At 48.1% G+C, this 19,220-nt stretch overlaps 1 protein-coding gene and 1 long non-coding RNA gene across 8 annotated transcripts in view; one reads left to right on the forward strand and one right to left on the reverse strand.

Moving 5' to 3' along the window:
- The window catches only part of NFIX (nuclear factor I X), a 257,068-nt gene extending 243,226 nt beyond the window's left edge, over positions 1–13,842 (forward strand). For all 7 annotated transcript variants that reach the window (XM_082204973.1, XM_082204975.1, XM_082204972.1 and 4 more), the window contains one exon: positions 4,305–13,842. In XM_082204973.1, the coding sequence (XP_082061099.1) occupies positions 4,305–4,319 (15 nt within the window). In that variant the 3' untranslated portion in view covers positions 4,320–13,842. The remainder of the gene's footprint in view (positions 1–4,304) is intronic.
- LOC309522167 overlaps positions 6,752–19,220 on the reverse strand; it is a 233,678-nt gene continuing 221,209 nt past the window's right edge. Inside the window, exon 2 of the long non-coding RNA XR_014214939.1 lies at positions 6,752–6,874. This is a non-coding gene — a long non-coding RNA (uncharacterized lncRNA). The remainder of the gene's footprint in view (positions 6,875–19,220) is intronic.

The following is a 19,220-nucleotide window of genomic DNA, read 5'->3' on the forward strand; positions in this document are numbered from 1 at the left end:
GAAAAGGGCTTGAAGCAATGAAGTAGAGTAAGGCGAGGAAAGAGTTAACTCCTCTCACCCATGTGCTCTTTTCCATTTAGAACAATGGACCCCACTGGCTTGCACTTGGCTGCCTGCATCATGGCTATATGGACCCTATTTGTACTGGGGAGGGATGGGCAAGGCATTGCTCCAAATTTAGATGCATCCATACACCTTTTCACATAGGGTTACGTGAAACCCCACTCCCAAATTTTGCTGGTCTTCTTTGACACTCTCCTGACTTGAAATTCCTCCAGTGTCTCTGTCTGAGGTGAGGCTTCCAAATTTGCTTTGAATTTGGCTCTAGGCAAAATTAGGTGGCTGTTGAAAGGTGAGTGGAGCCAACTTTCTCCTGCGCCGCCACCACCCAAGGAAATTTCTGTGATGTAGTACGGGATGACGCAGGGCCGTTCCTTCTCCTGACTCAGGGCATACCTTGCCACAGCAGCCCATTCATTGCCAGGGCAGACAATATTTATGAGTGGCACATAAGCGCTCCCCTAAGGTCTGCAGATTTGCACTGTTGCTGGTGTAGTCAGATGCTGCTGCAGAATGGTCAGGTGCAGCTCAAATACGCCGTCAGAAATGGAGTTTCGAGAGAGCAGTCATGTGACTACGGAGGGCTTGCTCAAGGCATCTGAAAGCAGAGATGCTATGACATGAAGGGACATATGGAGACAGATCCATCCCTCACTGCCAAGTGGACGTTGTCATGGTGGAGTGACAACTCCTGACTGGCTTGTTGCTGAGGCACAGCATTCTGATTGGCCTTTTAGGCACATCATTTTTAAATCTAGCCAGTCACAAAGCAGGAGCGGGCAAAATGATGTGCTGCTGTTTTTGTTTGATTGATTGTTTCCAAATCTCTAATTTGTATTGGTTCACCACCACCACCAGAGGATGTCAGGTTTTGCTTCTGATGCTGTAATTTGCCTAGTCCCTTATGATTGGCTTAGAAGATTTAGCATCATAGCACGCCTCACCCAGTTGGAGTATTTAGACTGGGGGTGCATCTGCACCTGATTGGCTGGAATCTGTGACAATGAGTAATGGCCAGCGATGCAGTTGGCTGGCATGAATTCACTTGGGTGTAAGAGCTGGCATCTTATTTTATGAAAGGAACATGGACTGGCCAAACGGAGAGAGGATGTGTGAAGCAAAAAGAGCTGGAGAGAACAAAAAATATTAAAAAGCATCTTGGAAAAGAGCAGGAAGTGAACCTATACAAATAAATAAACTTGGGAAGTCAGGAAACCCAAGTTTGGTACCCAATGGGCAGTGGGGGTTGGTGGGTTGACATAGTGCTGCGTTTTGGAGCCTGGCAGTTTTGCTTTGCTGCATGTCACAATTGTATGTGACATTTCATCATATGTCCTAAGCTTCCGTTATCCTTCTGTTAAGCAGACATATTTTCCTCTCTATCCCAAAATGATCCTGGTAGGGTATATTGAAATCCCAATAACATGGTGAAACACCTTGACCAAGGACCTCAATTTCAGAAATGGAGCGAAGTCTGGAGAGTGGAGACAAAGCAGTGCTGCAGGAAGGTAGAACTCCTGCTTGGCTCTTGCAGCGATAGGGGGAGGCGGACCACTGGCTGGGGAAGTTGGGAGAAGGCTGAGTTCCTGCTTCTGCTAGTGCTATGAAAACTGCAGGAAATGGAAGTTTGCTCTTTCTGTCCTACACATTCTCATAAACGGAGCGAGGCCTCCTTTTCCAAGTGGTTTTAAGAACAGATGCATAAAGGTGAGCTTTGCCCAATGAAGTAGGCATGCTCCACAGTTCCAGAATAGGCAGGGAAAGCGTTTGGCAGTGGCCCAAGAGAGGCAGAGAGAAGCTGGGGGCTAGAAAAAGGGAGAACTCCCTGGGCTTCCCAATAGCGGTAGCAGAGCCCCTCCTGGTGGCCATTCGCAAAGCTTGTGTTTTCCTCCAGAGAATCCAGTTATTTGGAGCTGCCTTCCTTTCCTCCTCTCCCTTCCTCCACAGCGCTTTCAGTATTCTCTTGGTGCCGCAGATGGCAATTCTATCTACAGTGTATCACCTTCCCCCACCCTACTTGGCACTGTCAGGGAGCAGATTGTGCCTTCACGCAGAGCTTGCATCTCTGCCCCTCACCTTTCAGCTTGGAGGGAACTGTGAACTTCCAGGCACTGTTCAGTCTGTGGCAGATAGATCAGGAGCCAGGCATGGAGGTTCCACCCATTGCCAAACTACAAATAATAATAATAATAATAATAATATAGAACACGCATCAAATTCTTCTTTAGCAACCAGAAGAAGAAAGCATGTGTGGCTTTGGGATTTACAGGAGGGTGAAGTTGAAATAAGAACTTCCCACCTGAACCTCCTCACCTTCCCATCCATCGCAGAGGCTGTTGCTGTCAGCAGCAGGGAAACTGTGTCCCTTCAGGTGTAGCTGGACCACAGCTGCTATCATCCTTGACCATCAGTCATACCGGCTGGGGCTGATGGGAGCTGGAGTCCAACAACACATACCAAGGGGCACTACATTCCCCATCCTTGAGTAAGAGCAAAGGGCAGGGGCAGCATTTGTCAGGAGAAAGTTAGCAGGTGGGAGTAAGGTGCGTGAGGTTGGGTAAAGGACTGGAACTCACCTTCTCTCAAGGGAAGGTTCAAAACAGCACTGTATAAAACGCTACAGCCAGAAAACGCTCTTAGTGCAGCACTTGGAAACATCCCATGGCATTGGTGGCCAATGCTAAGCTTTTTGTCTTTGCAAACAGGAGGAGAAGCAAAAGCTATTTCACTGAATTCTGGCTCACAATTTCTTGCTGATAAAGGAACAGCTTCAGGCAGGGCTGTGAAATTGCGTTGAGCTGCATGTTTTCCACGAAAGTAGGCAGCACCTTGGGAGTAGCAGCAAGAAAGGCAAGATAAACAGAAAGAGAGGGAGAAGTTACATCAGGTGTCATATTAGATACTAAAGAAAACAATCCTTGTCTGGTTTCAGCACAAATGCAAACAGTGGCAAGAAGCCCAAACCCTGTGTAGTCTAGCAGATATGCTGTCAGACATTGACCAGGGAGACCTGGGTTCAAATCCCCACTGAGCTCTGATGTCCTAGGCCAGTCGCACACTCCTTCAGCTTGACTTGCCTTGTAGGATTGTTGTGAAGATAACATGGGAGGAGACAATCACATGTGCCACCCCGAGCTCCCTGGAGAAAGGAGTGTGTTCAAAAGTGTATACTGAGGGACAACGTTAGATGTTTTGGTGAACATAAAAAATGGTAGCCTGGTGTCGAGTTTGCCCCTTTCCCCTCTGGCACACAGAGTTAAGCTTGCCCCCCGAGCCTTCTTGACACCGACACTGTGGGCTTCCCCACCCATGTCATTAACATTGGTGATGTAGTACTGGGGCAAGGAAACACACTGCCGATAACCTTAGGATATGGGCAAGTTTTCCTAAACTGGATGGAAAGAGGAGGGAGAAAAATCGATGTGCGATCGCCATTTTTGGCAAGTGGCTTTGTTCCAACCCTAACACGTTTAAGCATATGCCAACAAATGCACAGTGCAATTGTGACAAAAGCCCGGAAATGCATGTGTCATCCATATAGTTACCTTCACCGGAGAGCCAATATTAGTTGCTTCTCCTTGTCAAATGTACAGTGGTGCCCCGCAAGACGAACGCCTCGCAAGACAGAAAACCCGCTAGACGAAAGGGTTTACCGTTTTGGAGGCGCTTCGCAAAACGAATTTCCCTATGGGGTTGCTTCGCAAGACGAAAAAATCTTGCGCGTCCCCGCGGGTTTTTTTCGCTCCCCTCCTTTTCCTAAGCCACCTATCAGCTGTTCCGCTGAAAAACCCGCTTAACAGCTGATCACGGAAAGCCGCTAGACCGCTGTAGCGCTAATCAATGGGCTTGCTTCGCAAGACGAAAAAACCGCTAGACGACAAGAATCGCGGAACGGATTCTTTTCGTCTTGCGAGGCACCACTGTACACTTGTACACAAATGTAGCCATGAGTGGCCTTAGCAGGGGAGTCTTTCAGCAAAGGGGGATGAAGGGGCACCTGTATTTCAGAGCAATGTGAGGGGAAATCATGGGTTGGAACACTAGCGAGGAACAAGTCAGGAACAAAAAATGGGATTAGATGACTGGAGCTTGCCAGAAGAAAGCAAAGGCACCAAACTCAGTGACTGGGTTAGCACTGTGGGTTTCGTTTGATGGGTATCAATGTTAGCCTGCCAAACAAAGGAAAAAGAAAATTTGCAACACTCTGTTTTAATTCTCCCTTTTTGTGTTTTCTTCTGCTCCAGTCTTGGTTCCTCTGACGGGATCTTCAAGCGAAGAAAAATAATAATGATGATGGTGATGATGATGATGATGATGATAATAAGTTTTCGCTCACGTCCTGAGAATCAGAATCTTCAGTCCTTAACCCATATCTTCACTGAGCTGCTCCTCTTCAAGGAAAAGTAAGAGACGTTGGGTAACACTACAGATGAGAAGCTTAAAAGAATTACGTTGGACCTCCCCGATCCAAAGCAGATTTTTGCATTTGCATAGAAGAGGCTTGTCTTCTGCAAGGAATCCCATCAACACCTACAGAAGTCACGTAATCCTGTTTCAATGATATGATAGTTCTGGACAGGCTATTCAAGCAATGGTTAAAAAAAGAAAGGGGTTTCTCTTATTCATCATGGGGAAGGAATAGCATTCACATTAACCAGCCTCAAACCCCCAAAATTTGCACCAAGTTTTGCTAGGGGTTATGTTTGTTGCAAAATGAAAGAGGAGGCACTTTCTTAATGTCTCAACTGCCTACCAGCCTAATTCCTATGAGCCCATTTGCGACTTGAGGAGAGTTGTGTTTCTAGGTCACTCAATTTGCTTTTTGAAACTTCGCAAGGTGGTACAGGGGCTGCAGGAAAATGAAGTTTGTCCTAAATTCAAATATCCTCCTAAATATGTTTTTAAAAGCGTGTCCAGTGTGGTGCACTGGTTCACAATTGGAACTGGCTATGATTAGAGCAGTACTAGGGTCATAATGCTTGGTTGGCATTCACAGCACAAACATCTCCTACCAAACATAAATTCCCCCTTGCAGTAAATTCCCTTGTTAATGAAATTTAACATAGCATCCTCATTACTTAAAAAAGCAAAAACAGAAACGCTCCTGACTGCCAGATGCCGAGACAATATTCCATTCCTGAGCAAGAGGGCAGGCTCTCCCTAGTGCCCTCTCCCTGTCTCTCTGAGACAAAACCACACACACCTGACACATCCTGGTGTCTGGTGACTCCTGGTGTCCTTTGCCATTGATGAACCTTTCCTGCATCTCAGATATATATATATAATAACACGTTGGGGCTTATGTAGAAGGCACTCCCAGTCATATGCTCCATGAACTGGGATCCCTTCACATACAAGAAAGGCAGGCACTCTTGGGTTCACGAGTCCAAGACAGATTGTGCTGGAAAGTGTTTCTAAGTATTTCTCTTAGCAGAGAGAGCATCTGCTACCACTGCCATAGGGCAAATGACACTTGGAGACCCATTGGATGCTTACTAAAAACATTGTAAAAAGAATCCATTGACAAGAGAGCAAAGAGGCCACATTCAAGTTGTACCCCAGACAAATCACTGGAGCAAAGGCAGCTGGCTCAGTCAGGCACGTTTCTGCAGAGCTTGTAGCCTGTTCTGGACAGGTTGGGCTGTGTCCCTTTCCTCTGAGTTCCAGTATTTTCCTTTTGAGGTTTTGGGTGTCTGTTGTTACTATGGTTTGATGCTCTTCCTGATCCCTTTTCTCCACTTTGTTCTTTTCCTCCTTTAGTTGTAGCATTTCCTTTGGCTTCCTCTACATACAGGTGACAACAGCAAAGAAATTAAACGCTAGGGTTTTGTGGTCGTCGTTGAGACAAACAAAAAGACAAACCCTTTGAGCTTAGAACATATGAACACTCTCAGCAAAACTTCAGCGCAACAAAATTAATTGTATAGAGTTAGAGGTAGTGGAAGCTGCCTGACTGGTAGATGTGAAGGTTTGACATTGCCGGCTGTACACTACGCATGCACACATACGCACCAGAATCGACCACACAGCTCCGCACACTTTCCTCTTCCCTTTCTCAGACTACAAAAGAATAATAATAATTAATAATAATAATAATAAGTGAGGAGAGCAAGCGCCCCCCTCTGTTTTGCACCAATGAGATCTTCATTATTTATTTTCCAAAGGTCTGTGGAAGAGGCCCCTCTCTTTCTCCTTATTTACCCCCATGCTAAGCTTTGGGGGCAGGAGCTTTGCCAAATTCTTTGGGGTTCACCCCCCTCCCCATCCCATCTTCCCTGTTAAATGTGTCCATCTCTGCATGGGGGGTCACTGGTTGTTACAGGGCAACTCCACATGGTATACTTAGGATAGGCAAGGGCGTCGGGTAAGGGTTAGGGATTGTCTGATTTGGAGTGGATCTGGAGAGTGCTGCAGGGAATGGGCTCCCATGCCATCTGCCCAGGGCAATTGCGTTTGGGTTTCTGGCTTGCAGTGCCTGGAGTTGCCCCCAAATGACCGTGCAAGAAAACAAGTTGATTAGGAGAACCTCCTGAAGCCCCTCTCCTCTCTGCCACAGTGATCCCCAGCTGACGCATCAGCAAGTTCTGGAGCAGACATAGTCAGGAGCTGCTGGCGGGACCAGGTATCTGCATCCCTGTCTAAGTGCAATGATTTTCCAGTTCCAAATGGAGAAACAGGGTCAAGGAAGGGAATTCTGAGGGCTGCAGATCTGCCCCTCCCCTCCACCAGCAGTTGGCTTCCCTGCTTATCCCCATTCACACCCACCGGTTCCCAGATGTCAGAGGAACACACACACACACACACACACACACACCTTTAACAGTGGCCACCGTTATCAGAGGCCTGCTTTCATGGAGGAGTCATGAAGCCTGACCTTGCACAGCTGCAGGACAGCTGCCGCATGAAGGCAGGGAGTTCTTCTCCATGAGGAATGTGGTGAGGGAGCAAGTAGCCTGCCGAAAATACATGTACACGTTTCAGTTGGCTGACATAATTGGCTGCTGCATGTGGAGCCGCCTGCCTGAGGCTTCCATCTTTGGCATGAGTCAGGTCTGCTCTTGCCCAGTCAGACTGCAGACCTGGATTGCATGGAGTCTAGGAGTGGCGCTTTGCTGCTTCCCCCATACCAGGGCCCTCACCCAATACCTTCAGTAAAATGCAACTCAGAGGTGAAATACAACCTTTCAGAGACTAAGCAGCTGGGGATGTAGAAAGACAATGATTTTGAAGAGACTGTGTTGAAAGAGGGGTCACTTTGCATGTTGTACACACATGCATTTCGCGTCAGCTCTCAGGAAGCAGATATTTCAGGGTTTTGAAACAATCCGAAAAGCTGTTTACCAGAGGCAACATTGGGATAAGTGTATACAACACAAATAGGTTATTCCTCTTTCAGACTGCTCTCAGATCTATGAGAACAAATGACCAGTAGTCTCTAGCCAAATATCCATAAAGTAATTTAGGCAAGCACTGAGGGTTGAGCTTACATCTGTGACGTGGGCAGAAGCTGTAACTGGAATTGGGACGCAGCCTCGTTCTTCGTGGTGAGGTTGGAAGGCTCCCAGGTTTTAAGCCCAAGGTCCGTGTCTGTGTCCTTAAGAGCACAAAGCCATGGAGAAGTTCTGCAAATGTCAGAATGGAAACCATTCCCACCTTGGTGGTCTTAAGAAAACAGACATCTCCCCTCCTCAGCATCCTTTCTCCTGCAAAGTACCAATCGCCCTTCTTCCCCCTGGTTGCATGGGACATGGTCCCATTGTGATCTAAATCATGAGACTTTGAGGTGAGATGAAGTTGAAGATAACTCAAGCATTGCAGTCCAGGGCAAGAAGGCACCTACTACAGCATCTGGAGTGCTGTGCATATTTCATTTTATTTTGACATAAGAATCATTTGGAGCATTTCCCCAATTGAGAAAGACAGTGCCCCTCTCCAATTCTTAAAAAGTGCATCCAAGCTCCTAGTAACCATTTCTGAATGCAGAGCAGTGTGCAAAAAGGGGGTGGGGGTGGCCCAAACCAGGAAATAAATACCGACGGCCACCATAGTTGGTGCTGCTACAGCATCTTTTCAGTTGCTGAATTCATTCAGTCAATGTATTCAGTTATTTAAAAGAAAACCATTCAATCAAGTAATTCAGATCTGATTTCGGCAAGCTTCTAAATATAATGCCCAGGATTGCTAGGAATAGGTTCCTTACTTGAGAAACCATGGGGAGGGGGGCTATCTGTTTGGATGGCCTAAAAAAGTGGCAGGGCCAGAGATTTGCAGGAGTCCAAAGGCAAGCGACCACAAATAATCAGCACTTAAAAACTGGAGGTGGGAACAAGTAGAGGTTTACTGTATCTCATTCTGAAAAGGAGGCTCTGAGTCCTCGCAGTGCTTCACTCTTGGCATCTCCTAGAGTGCGACCGTTGGGTGACAGCAGCATGTGGGTGGACAGAGTGACAATGTCATCCGCTTACATGTTAAACTCTACCTGGTTTGGGTCCTTTAAAAGGGCGAATGTAAACACTGAGGAGGAACCTGGAAGGGGTAGCACACAGGACTTTAAATTATGGTGGCTGGAAGGTATGGGCAGGAGAAAGAAAGATACACAGGAATGTGTGTTTAAAAATGGGGAGGGGATTTTTAAAAAAGCAAAATATATATTAGGGGTTTTAAAAGAACCAGTTTTGTTTGCATTGAGCCAAGTGCAATGGAGTGCATAGTTTTAATATCTTTGTATGTTAAAGATTGTTAAGAAGAAGAGAAAAAATCTATTTTTGTTGCAAAGTCCTCTGTTCCCAGGGACTCTAAATAAATAGGGACAAAAGAAAAACCCAACCTTTGTAAGTATGGGGAAAAAAACTTTTTCTGTTTATTTTTTCATTTGTTTACTTTTCCTTTTTCTTGTTTGTTTTTTAAATCCTTTTTTTAAAAAAAATTGATAATGATCGGGGTTTGGTTTTGTTTCCTCCTTTTCCTCATTAGTTTTGTCGTTTTATGGGAGGGCTGAAGGCAAAAGTTTTTCACACGCAAAAATAAAATTGTAAACAAAACAAAACACTGTATCAGGTTAAAAACAGAAGAAAACTGCAAAATTAAAATTAAAGAAAAGGACAACAAAAAAACCCTAAAAATCATAAAAGAAGAAAAAAGATTAAAAATACAAAACCTGGTGCTTCTTACAATATAAAATACATTAAAATCTCTATTATACATAGTTTATGAACCAATTAATTGTTATCATAAAGCACATTTTAGGAAACATGCATTATCCCTTCTTTATGTTTAGCTGAAAGGGGCAGCGGGCCTTGCAGTCAAACGCACCAGCAAGTCTCTGGCAGCTTCTCATGGATCTTCCCAGGTTGCCGAGTGAGATGGGTGACGGTGAGATTGCCACGGCAAAGGTTCCTGCACAGGCCGTGGTTCTCTGCCTCCTTGCACCCCTTTCTCCCCTCTCCCCCTCGCATCACTTGCCACCGCACCCCCTTCTATCTTGGTTCTCCTGGCTTGTTTCTCTCCAACCCCTGCATAGAGCTAAGCAAAACCAATTCACTTTGGGAATGCCTTTGCTTTCTTCTCCCCTAGTGAGCCAAATCTGCAGCGTGCGCTCTCCTCCTCTCTCCCTCTCTCATCTTTCAGGGACTCCTCTTTGGGAAGAGGAGCCGCCTTGTGATCTCACCAGCATCCCGTCCATTGAACTCCTTCCATCCTCCCCCAAGTTGCTTCTTTTCAGCCCTCGCTTGCCCTCTTTCTCACAGCCTCCCCACCGTGGTTCCTCTCAGCTCCCTCCCTTCCCTTGCTGGCTCTCGGGGCGGTGGGTGGGGCAGGGGGCAAAGCAGCAGCGCATACCCCCCCCCAACCCCCTTGCCCCACAGCCTCTCAGAGCATGGAAGGTTGACTTGGAGAAACGTCTCGCTTCAGGGAAGGACCAAGATGGATGGTATTGCCTTACTCCCACCCCGCTTAACTGGCCAGCTGACATAGTGCCTTTTGTAAACCCATCTTCCGCTGGAACAGATGGACCGCATGCTCTGCCGGGGTGGGTGGGTGGGTTACTGGAAATCCCGCCCCTTCCCCCCTTTGACCCATGTGCTCAATACAGGGGAAAGCAATAAACAGCCAAGCCTCGACCAGCAAGAGGGAATTGTGGCCATGGCTAAACGCAGTGGTGCCTCATTCTCTTTGGCCGGCTTCTGCTGCCCCATGCATAAGAGAGGGCCAGCACCACCCAGGAGAGAGGGAAGGATGCATGTTACCCAAGCAGCAGCGCTGAAGGCTGTGTGGATTTCTCTCGGCAGCCTTTCTGCGCAGGGGGCCCTCTCTGCCATCTTGCATGGGGCCCTCGGGTGATGCTTAGTCGGGGCCCTTGATGCAGCCAGCGGCTGCTGGTGGCTCCTTTGGGAGCCCTGAGGGGTGTTAGGTTCACAAATCCCAAGATGATTTCAGTTTGGACTGGACTGCCCTACCAGGGCTTCGTCCGACAAACCTACTGAGACCCTCCTTGCCCTCCCTTGGGCACCTTATCTGTGGTGGGAGGGGGAGGGAGGGTGTCCCTTGGCTTGAACTTAACCCACGTGGCCAAGAACAGTCACCCTGTGCTCCGAAAAGGACCCTCAGGCCCTCACTTTATTCGGATCTCTCACCTTCTGTCTCTCGCTTTAGGAATACCCGTGGAGCGTTCCTGTCCTTGAGCATTCCTGGCCAGATCCCTTCCGCAGCCCCCTTTCTCTCCCTTTTTTGCTGACCCCCCACCTTCCGCATGCAACCCCCTCCCCACCCACCGCGAACCCCCAAACCCACTTCTCTCGCTCGGCAGTAAAACCTTGAGATCCATGAAACTGCAGCTTCCCTGACTGCAACCCACCCCTGCCCCTTTGAACAAGTTTCTTCCTTGGTTAAGAAACGCAGTATATATATGAGTACAGTACAGTATATATATAGTACTAATGGAATTTGGTGTGCTTTTTCTCCTCATCCGCCCCCCCCCCGTCCCCGACCGTACCCCCTTGCCTCTCCTGCGCCTCCCCTATGCCCCCTTCGTGTCTTTGAGTCTGTTCTTCCGAACCCCCTCCTTCCCTCCCACCCACCCCCCGCACTTGAAAATAAAAGGTAGTTCTTCGTCTGTTTTTGTTCTTTCTGAAGTTTCTTCCGTGTCTAGCAGAATGCAGGTAGCCATATGTTATAACTGTCAATATTGCTTCACGACAAAAAAAAAGAAAAGAAAAAAAAAAGAAAAAATCCAAACTGTTTTATCATTTTTGCCTGAGCTTTCTTCGGCTTTCTCCATTGGAATGGCTTATTGTGTTATGTGAATTTAAAAAAAAAGAGGGGAAAAAAGAAAAAAAAATTCAAAATATGTTTAAAAAAGAGGAAAAAAACTACATATACTTCAAAAAAGAAAAAAAAATCATTGGCTTCCCTCTTTCCTTGTCCCACCAATTCCTTCCTCAGAGCAGAGATGGGAAGCCCAGTGGAGGGGAGTGCCGAGGGCTCCACGACGATGTGTGTCTGTCTGTGTTGGTGGGTGGTTTTTTTCGGGGGTGGGGGGGTCTGTGTCCCTTCTTTCCCCATTCCCATTCCTTTCTGGAGGAGCTGCTCAGAAACATCAAGAATAGACCCATTCCCTCCATACACCCGCCCGCCCGCCCGCCATCCCTTTGGTCAAATTGTAAAGTGCCTAATTAAGAGGTCATTTTTTCAGCGGCAAAGACAATACTTCAGTTCCTCCTCACGTATCCTTTAGGAGTGATGCCTCCTGGCACGACACCTGCTGACATGTGGAGGGAGGGCAGCTGCTGTGGATCCGGCAGCTGGAGGCAGCACCGCTCACCTCCCACAACCCTTCCCCTCCCCAAAGCACTTCTCTCCCCTCTGGGCTCCCTTGTAGCTGGAGAGGGAGAAACGCTTGTGGGCGCAGGCAGGAGAGGAAGGCAAGCCATGGGGGGAAGGGGGCTCAGAACCCCTTTTGCTCTGAAACTCCCTTTATCGGGGCAGACCCACATGGAAAAGATGGCTCCGCTGCGGTCAATTCTAGTTAGGCCCAGAGCTTCACAGCCCGGGGTCAGCTTTTGACTTGGGAGTCCAGCCCTGAAGTCATGAGGTACAGAGGTCCAGTTTTCAGAAGCGGCTCAGCCCCCTGTTGGGTTTCCACAGGCCCACAGCTTTTCCACAGCATCTTCCTAGGCTGAGCTAACATGGTGGTCATCTGTCGAAAGACACTGGTGGTTTCACGGGTCACTCCAGCCAGGGCCATCTTAAGCATACCCGGCGCCGTGGTGCAAAGCCCCCTGTTTCCCAGAGTTTTTTAGGGAGGACGGGGCTGGAGGAGGCGGGCAGCGGCTGGAGGACGGGGAAGAGGCAGAGACTGGATGCAGCGCCTCCCGGCTCAGCTGGACGCTTTGTGTTGCGGTGGCCACAGCAGACGGAGGCTCCGGGCGCGGCGCAGCATGGCAGAGGCGGGCAAGGGCAGCAAGCTGAGGCCAGGAGGCGCTTTGTCCAGCCTCTGCCTCTTTCCTGGCGCCCTCCAGAGCTTGGCGCCACTAGCCTCTATGGGTAAGACGCCCTTGACTGCAGCTTCACTCCAGCTTTGCTGAGAAAAGGTTGGGAGTGACCCAGTGAGAAAGCCAAAGGGGAGCCAGCATATGTTTGCATAGGACAAGGGAGAGGCCCGAATGGTTGCAGAAACAAAAACCAGCTCCCGTTTCCTGGGTGCTCTTGATGAAGCGCAGCCAACCGATGGAGATGCTTCTTCCCCATCGCCATGGGGAGTGCTTAGTAACGTCTTCCATTACTGTTGCTTCCTTGTGCAGAGGCAGATCTTCCCCAACGACTCCATTCCGCAGCCTCCAGCCTTGAATCCTTTCGTGGGACACACCTTGGCACCCAGGAGCTGTTTTCGGGAAGAACTCTTCCCCCTGCCACCCACTGAGGCGCCCTCCATTTGGGCCGAGGCCCCCTGTAGATGTTAGGACAGTACCTGCCCATTCCAATTCAGAGAGAGCAAGGCTCTTTTTTTTGGCGATTGTGAGGTTTTTGCCAGAGGGGTGCCAGTCTCAGGTGTGCCACCTGCAGTCTTACCCAGCTCAGGCCCCAAAGGTGTGTGCCCGTTTCCACCGATGCCAGCCTGATGCTCCAGAGCAGCCGTCTCCCAGCTCCATCCCCCACCCTTTCAGCGCCCTCCCGCTCCTTTACGAAGCTGTTCATTGCTACTGGTTTGGTTTTTGAAAACAAAAAGAACTCATAACCCTGCAGCCGAATTAAGGGAAGTGCCTTAAACTGATGCCTTTGCTGCCACCAGCGAACAAACCGAGACAGGAAGAGAAGTCGATCAAACTTTTATGCATCCAGCTTCAGAAATGTGAACAAAAAGATGTTTACAGAGATTGCAATCAAACCGCCTCCAGGTGGGGCTCATGGGAGCCCCTCCCACCATTGCTTATCATCCCCACCTGCTTTCTCCACTCTCCCCCCTCCCCGCCTGCACTTTTCACACACAGGAGGGAAGCTGAGGCCTACAAAATGGCTCCCTCTGCTAAACCAGCCTTCATTTCATGTAGCTCGACCCTCATCCTTGCCCCCAAAGAAGGGAACCAGCTGCTGCGATGTGGTGGGCCAGCTTCTCCAGCCCCTTCCCCTGTCCCAGTCAGCCCTCGGCACTTCCCCTCCCTCCCCAAGTGCCACTCTCCGAGCGGGGTGTAATACGCATGTGTTAATTACAAATTTTTTCCATAATAAAAGTTTATAGATGCAGCACCTTCTTTAACTGATTGAATTAAAGAATGTTATTGACTGTAATTGTCTCTCTTTGGCTTCCTTGATGGATGAATGGCCACGGAGCCCTAATACTCCCCTGAATGTATTTGTTGCATGAGTTTGGGGCTGCAGAGGCGACTGATCGGAGGCCCCAACACACCACACAGACATGTTCACAGGGAAATAGTACAGTCATACCTCGCGTTGTGTTAGGTTCATGTTGCGTCTTTTCGGCTTGCAAACCTTCCGGGTTTCACCGTGTGCGCAGAAGCATTCTGCGCACTTAGTGCATGTGCAGAAGCATTCTTTGTTCTTGTGCAGAAGTGCTCTATCGCTCTCCGCACTTGCACAGAAGCGCCGCTCTAGTTGCAGACTTTTTAGGGTGCAAACGGCACCCCGGAACAGATCATGTCCACAACTAGAGGTACCACTGTAGTTGTCTTCTACTGAGGCTCAACTCAGCAACCCTGACCAGCTCCATTAACTTCGGGAAGTATATGTGCAAAGCATGCTCATCCCTAAAGTGATGGAGTGTGAGAGCTGCGGTGGCTGCTGGTGGGTGTTGATGTCTGATAAAGCACCAGGTCTTCCCAAAACACAGCAAGCACTGCTAGCAAGCACAAGCAAGCCAACACTGCTAGCAAGCACAAGCAAGCCAACACTCCCCTGGCTCCATCATGCATGCAACAGCTCTTCAGATATTTCAAGATGGCTATCATATCACCTCTTGATCTTCTCTTCTCCAGACTAAGCATACATGGACAATGTTGATAAGGATGCTTTGCCCACACATGCCAAATAAAGAAATAAACAGAGCTCATGAACTTGTGAAGGAAAAGGGTAAAGTACCATTCATAGCTAAAAGAAGTTGTTCATACCGCAGAAAACATAGTTCCTGCACCAGGGCTGTCGTAGCTTCCTGGTAATGAACTAATAAATTCAGAAGTCAACAGGTGAAGTCACACAGACCCTAACCCTATTTCACAGGGTTGTGATGTGGACAGAATGGGTGAGGCCAACGCATGGGCTGTCTTGGGTTCCTTGGCAGGATATAATTGTAGCAAATAGAGCACTGGTGGGTTAAATGGATTAAGTTGCATGTTTGAAAAATTCATCTTAAAATGGATTTCGCCCATTAGCTTGATGCAGGAGGACTGGCGGTAAAATCAGCCGGTCTCATTGCACAGGACTTGCTCCTCGTTTCATCCTAAGCTTTATAAAAATGTATCTGAAGAAGGCTAGTAAAAACACTGTTTTTTTGCTTTTGCTTTTGCTTTTTAACCATTTCTACTTCACTGCTCGCTGGTTGTGGAAGAGTCTTCAACAGGGCTGGCCCACCCATGAGGCGAGGTGAGGCAACCGCCTCGGGTGGCAGGATCCACAGGGGCAGCAGATCTGGCCTCCAAGGAACACATTACCCACCGCTACCACCGTTGCTGCAGTGGCAGGCTGCTAGGAGGCTGGACCTTCCTTCTCGGCAGCCTCTTCCCAGTGCTGCCTCTACAACAGTCTCTTGGTGAATAGGAGGTGCAGCTAATCTCCCACCACTGGGGAGGAAATGGCGGGAGCTGCCCTCTGGGCTCTGTGCCCGCCTGGTGTGATTCAGAGCAGGCTCCTTCCCCCTCCACACAACAGCCATTGATTCCCACTTCAGCCGCCAGGTGAGGTTGATTTTGTTCCCAGTGTAGATCTTTATTCCCCGCTTGTTCCCGATGATGATCTTCCCTGGTGTGTGTTTGTGCCATTTTGTGGATCACCGCAGGCGCCAAAATGTCTTGGGCAGGTCTTGGTCTTCAACATCTGTTAAAAACTACTACACACACACATAGAGAAGCTGTGTCCAGGCACAATCTCAGAACGGGTCTTTCAGATCCAATTTTTCTCTGTGTGTGTGATTGGCACATGAGGCTCTGCACATCTGTTTTTTCACTCACAATATTAATGGTGTTTCTGCTGTTTGCTGTCCACACCACTGGGCAGAGCTTGGCAGGAAATATCCAGGGTATACGGTTTGTTGGTTAATTGGTTTCCCCCCTCAACCTCAGTCAATCCTTTCACAATCAACTTAAAGGTTTCAGCTTTAGTTTGCTTGGTTTTTCTTTTCTTTTTTTTACAATTTTGACTTCTTAGATCTGTAATAATAAAAATAGATGGTTGAAGCTGGGCTCCTTAGTGCTCTTGACCAGGTAAGGGCCTGTAGTTGTATCTGCCAAGCTTTCTGCAAATTAATTCCTCCCAGCCTTCTGCAGCTTCTACTTAAAGCACTACAGGCTTTGGTCATGTTGCTCAGAGGAGCAGGTGGTCAGATCAGACCTAAATCTTTTTTCAGTTTTTGCAAGTCTTTCCAAGAATCTCCACTCTTGGGAGGGAAAGCAAGTGGCAGAGGATATGTGTGCATTCCTGCTGCTGCTGTGTTTTTTTAAGGGCTCTTCCAGACTGGTGTTTTGCTGCAGGTGCATTCTGCAACATATTATTAACGCAGCAAAAGTGCATTAGCCGTGGATCCACTACTTTTTTTTCTGGGGGGACGCTAATTTGGGGGGACATGAATATCTGTACTTTTGTCTTTGTAGGGACGCGGGTGGCGCTGTGGGTTAAACCACAGAGCCTAGGACTTGCTGATCAGAAGGTCGGCGGTTCGAATCCCCGCGACGGGGTGAGCTCCCGTTCCTCGGTCCCTGCTCCTGTCAACCTAGCAGTTCAAAAGCACGTCAGAGTGCAAGTAGATAAATAGGTACCGCTCCGGCGGGAAGGTAAACAGCGTTTCTGTGTGCTGCCCTGGTTCGCCAGAAGCGGTTTAGTCATGCTGGCCACATGACCCGGAAGCTGTACGGCGGCTCCCTCGGCCAATAAAGCGAGATGAGTGCCGCAACCCCAGAGTCGGCCACGACTGACTTAATGGTCAGGGGTCCCTTTACCTTTACCTTTACCATTTACTTGTCTTTATTTTTCCCAATTTTAACTATAAAATGGTATTTTCTTGAATCAAAATGAGAGTACCCCGAAACATTTTTTTAATAAAAAAAGCACTGCGTGGATCCCTTCTGCTTTATTAGTTGTTCTGCGGTGCTTCCCAAATGGCACCACATTATTGCCGTCTGGGGGAGATATAGCACAACAATAGCAGGACAAAAACGGGCAAAACCAGGACATTTGTGCTATGAAAAGTTACAGGATTTCAGCAGGAAGTTACAGGATATGTGCTGACTGGAAATGAGACAGCATGACCACCCCAAAACCTTTGCAGCCACAAGCAGAATTGAAATCGGGATCTTGTGTGACTCCCCCAAGAACAGAAATCACCATGAATGCACAATAAGAAGGATGTCTAGAAGGGCCCAAAATCTCTCTCCATTGCCCTCAGATCTCCTTCCTGCCTCAGGAAACCCTTGGAGAAGTTCAAAAAACGATCTAGAAGAGGCAACACGATTCTGAGGAGCTTTAAGCTGAAGTTAAAGGTCAGCTGGAGAAGGCTGGGATGGGAAGACTGGCACACACAGACACACCCTGCCCCCGTTTGGAGTGACAAGCAGCCCCCAAGCATTTTTAAAATTATTGTCGCAGGTCTTGCACAGATCTGTTCATGCAAGGAGTGCACAGAAGTAGGCTGTGTGGAAACTGATGGAATTATCAACTTAGCGCAATGTTGAATTCCTCATAATAATGGTACCTCGGGTTACATACGCTTCAGGTTACAGACTCTGCTAACCCAGAAATAGTGCTTCAGGTTAAGAACTTTGCTTCAGGATGAGAACAGAAATCGTGCTCCGGCGGCAGTGGGAGGCCCCATTTGCTAAAGTGGTGCTTCAGGTTAAGTACAGTTTCAGGTTAAGAACAGACCTCCAGAACGAACTAAGTACTTAACCTGAGGTACCACTGTAATTCTCATATATTGTGCAATACCGCTTTAACACTCTTGTGAAAAAAGGTAAAGGACCTCTGGACAGTTAAGTCCAATCAAAGGTGACTACAGGGTTGCGGCGCTCATCTCACTTTCAGGCCGAGGCAGCTGGCATTTGTCTGCAGTCATCTTTCCAGGTCATGTGGCCAGCAGGATTAAACCGCTTCTGGCGCAACTGAACACCATGATGGAAACCAGAGCACACGGAAACACCGTTCACCTTCCTGCCACAGCGGTACCTATTTATCTACTTGCACTAACATGCAGGAGCTGGGGCAGAGCAACAGGAGCTCATCCCCTTGCGCGAATTTGAACTGCCGACCTTCTGATCAGCAAGCCCGAGGCTCAGTGGTTTAGACCACAGTATCACAGTAGACATATCCATTTTGCCCATTGCTGAAATGTAAAGTCTGGTAACATTTGAGCTTGCACTTTTCCTGAGATTTTTTTTTACACACACACACACACAGAGAGAGAGAGAGAGAGAGAGAGAGAGAGAAAATACCAGTGTGCCTAGCCAGAATAGAAGTCAGTGGAGTGCAGCTGCAGAATGACTACAGTGAGGGACCAAAAACAAAAAAAAAAAACCCCACCTCAGGCTACATTCCATCATGCTCTGCCCATTTCATGTGAACCACAAGCAGCAGAATAGCAATTAATATCCATGACTGAAATTATAAGCATGTGTAGAAGCTGACGTGCCAAACACGCAGAAGAACCCGAACTGAATGACCCATTTGCAACATAAAGCTCGCATTAGGAAGCATCCCGATTCTCCAGACCTAGAGGAAGGTGCTACAGAAGAAACTCCTTAGCCATGGGAATGAGGCTGAAAATATAGCTAAGCAGAAAACAGTGACGTCTGCCGGGGCTGTTCATCTCTCTGCATTTGGAATGATTCCTAGCACATAACAGGGATTGCCTGTGGAAACTTGCACCACCACAAAAGTAGGTAGTCTCTTTGCTGCCATGGATGTTGTTGTTTACTGCTGCAGGCTAAGAGAACTGCTCCCCTGGAAGAATTCAGCAGGCCTCTAGTCTTCATGATTTCAAATATACAGTTATGGCAGTGTAGATTCAGAAGGCAAAACTCTGGTGCGTTGAATGGTTTTCTGTTCTCCCACCCCAGCCCCCACTTCTGGGCTGCCAAGGTCATGTTCCTTCCCTATTGCCTCTCACTTACCCGAACCTCTTCCATCCTCAATTCCTAGGAGTAATAAAAATAATCTCAATGCGCTCTCTCTCTCTCTCTCTCTCTCTCTCTCTCTCTCTCTCACACACACACACACACACACACACACACACACACACACAAAAGCTCCAATTTGGTGGGTGGGAGGAAAATAAGGTTCAGAACACAGCAGACACATTGAGCAAGATTATGCAGTACTTGTTAAATTGCATTAAAAAGGATTGGTCTGTATTTTGTCTAATTGCGGAATGATTTCAGCTTTAACATTTCTCTCTTCTTGGGACAGAGCATGAACGCTCCAGGTCATAAATATCTCCTGGCCTTAAC

This window comes from Podarcis vaucheri, assembly GCF_965113315.1.
Source record: "Podarcis vaucheri genome assembly, chromosome: 17".
In the NCBI taxonomy this organism is placed as follows: domain Eukaryota; kingdom Metazoa; phylum Chordata; class Lepidosauria; order Squamata; family Lacertidae; genus Podarcis; species Podarcis vaucheri.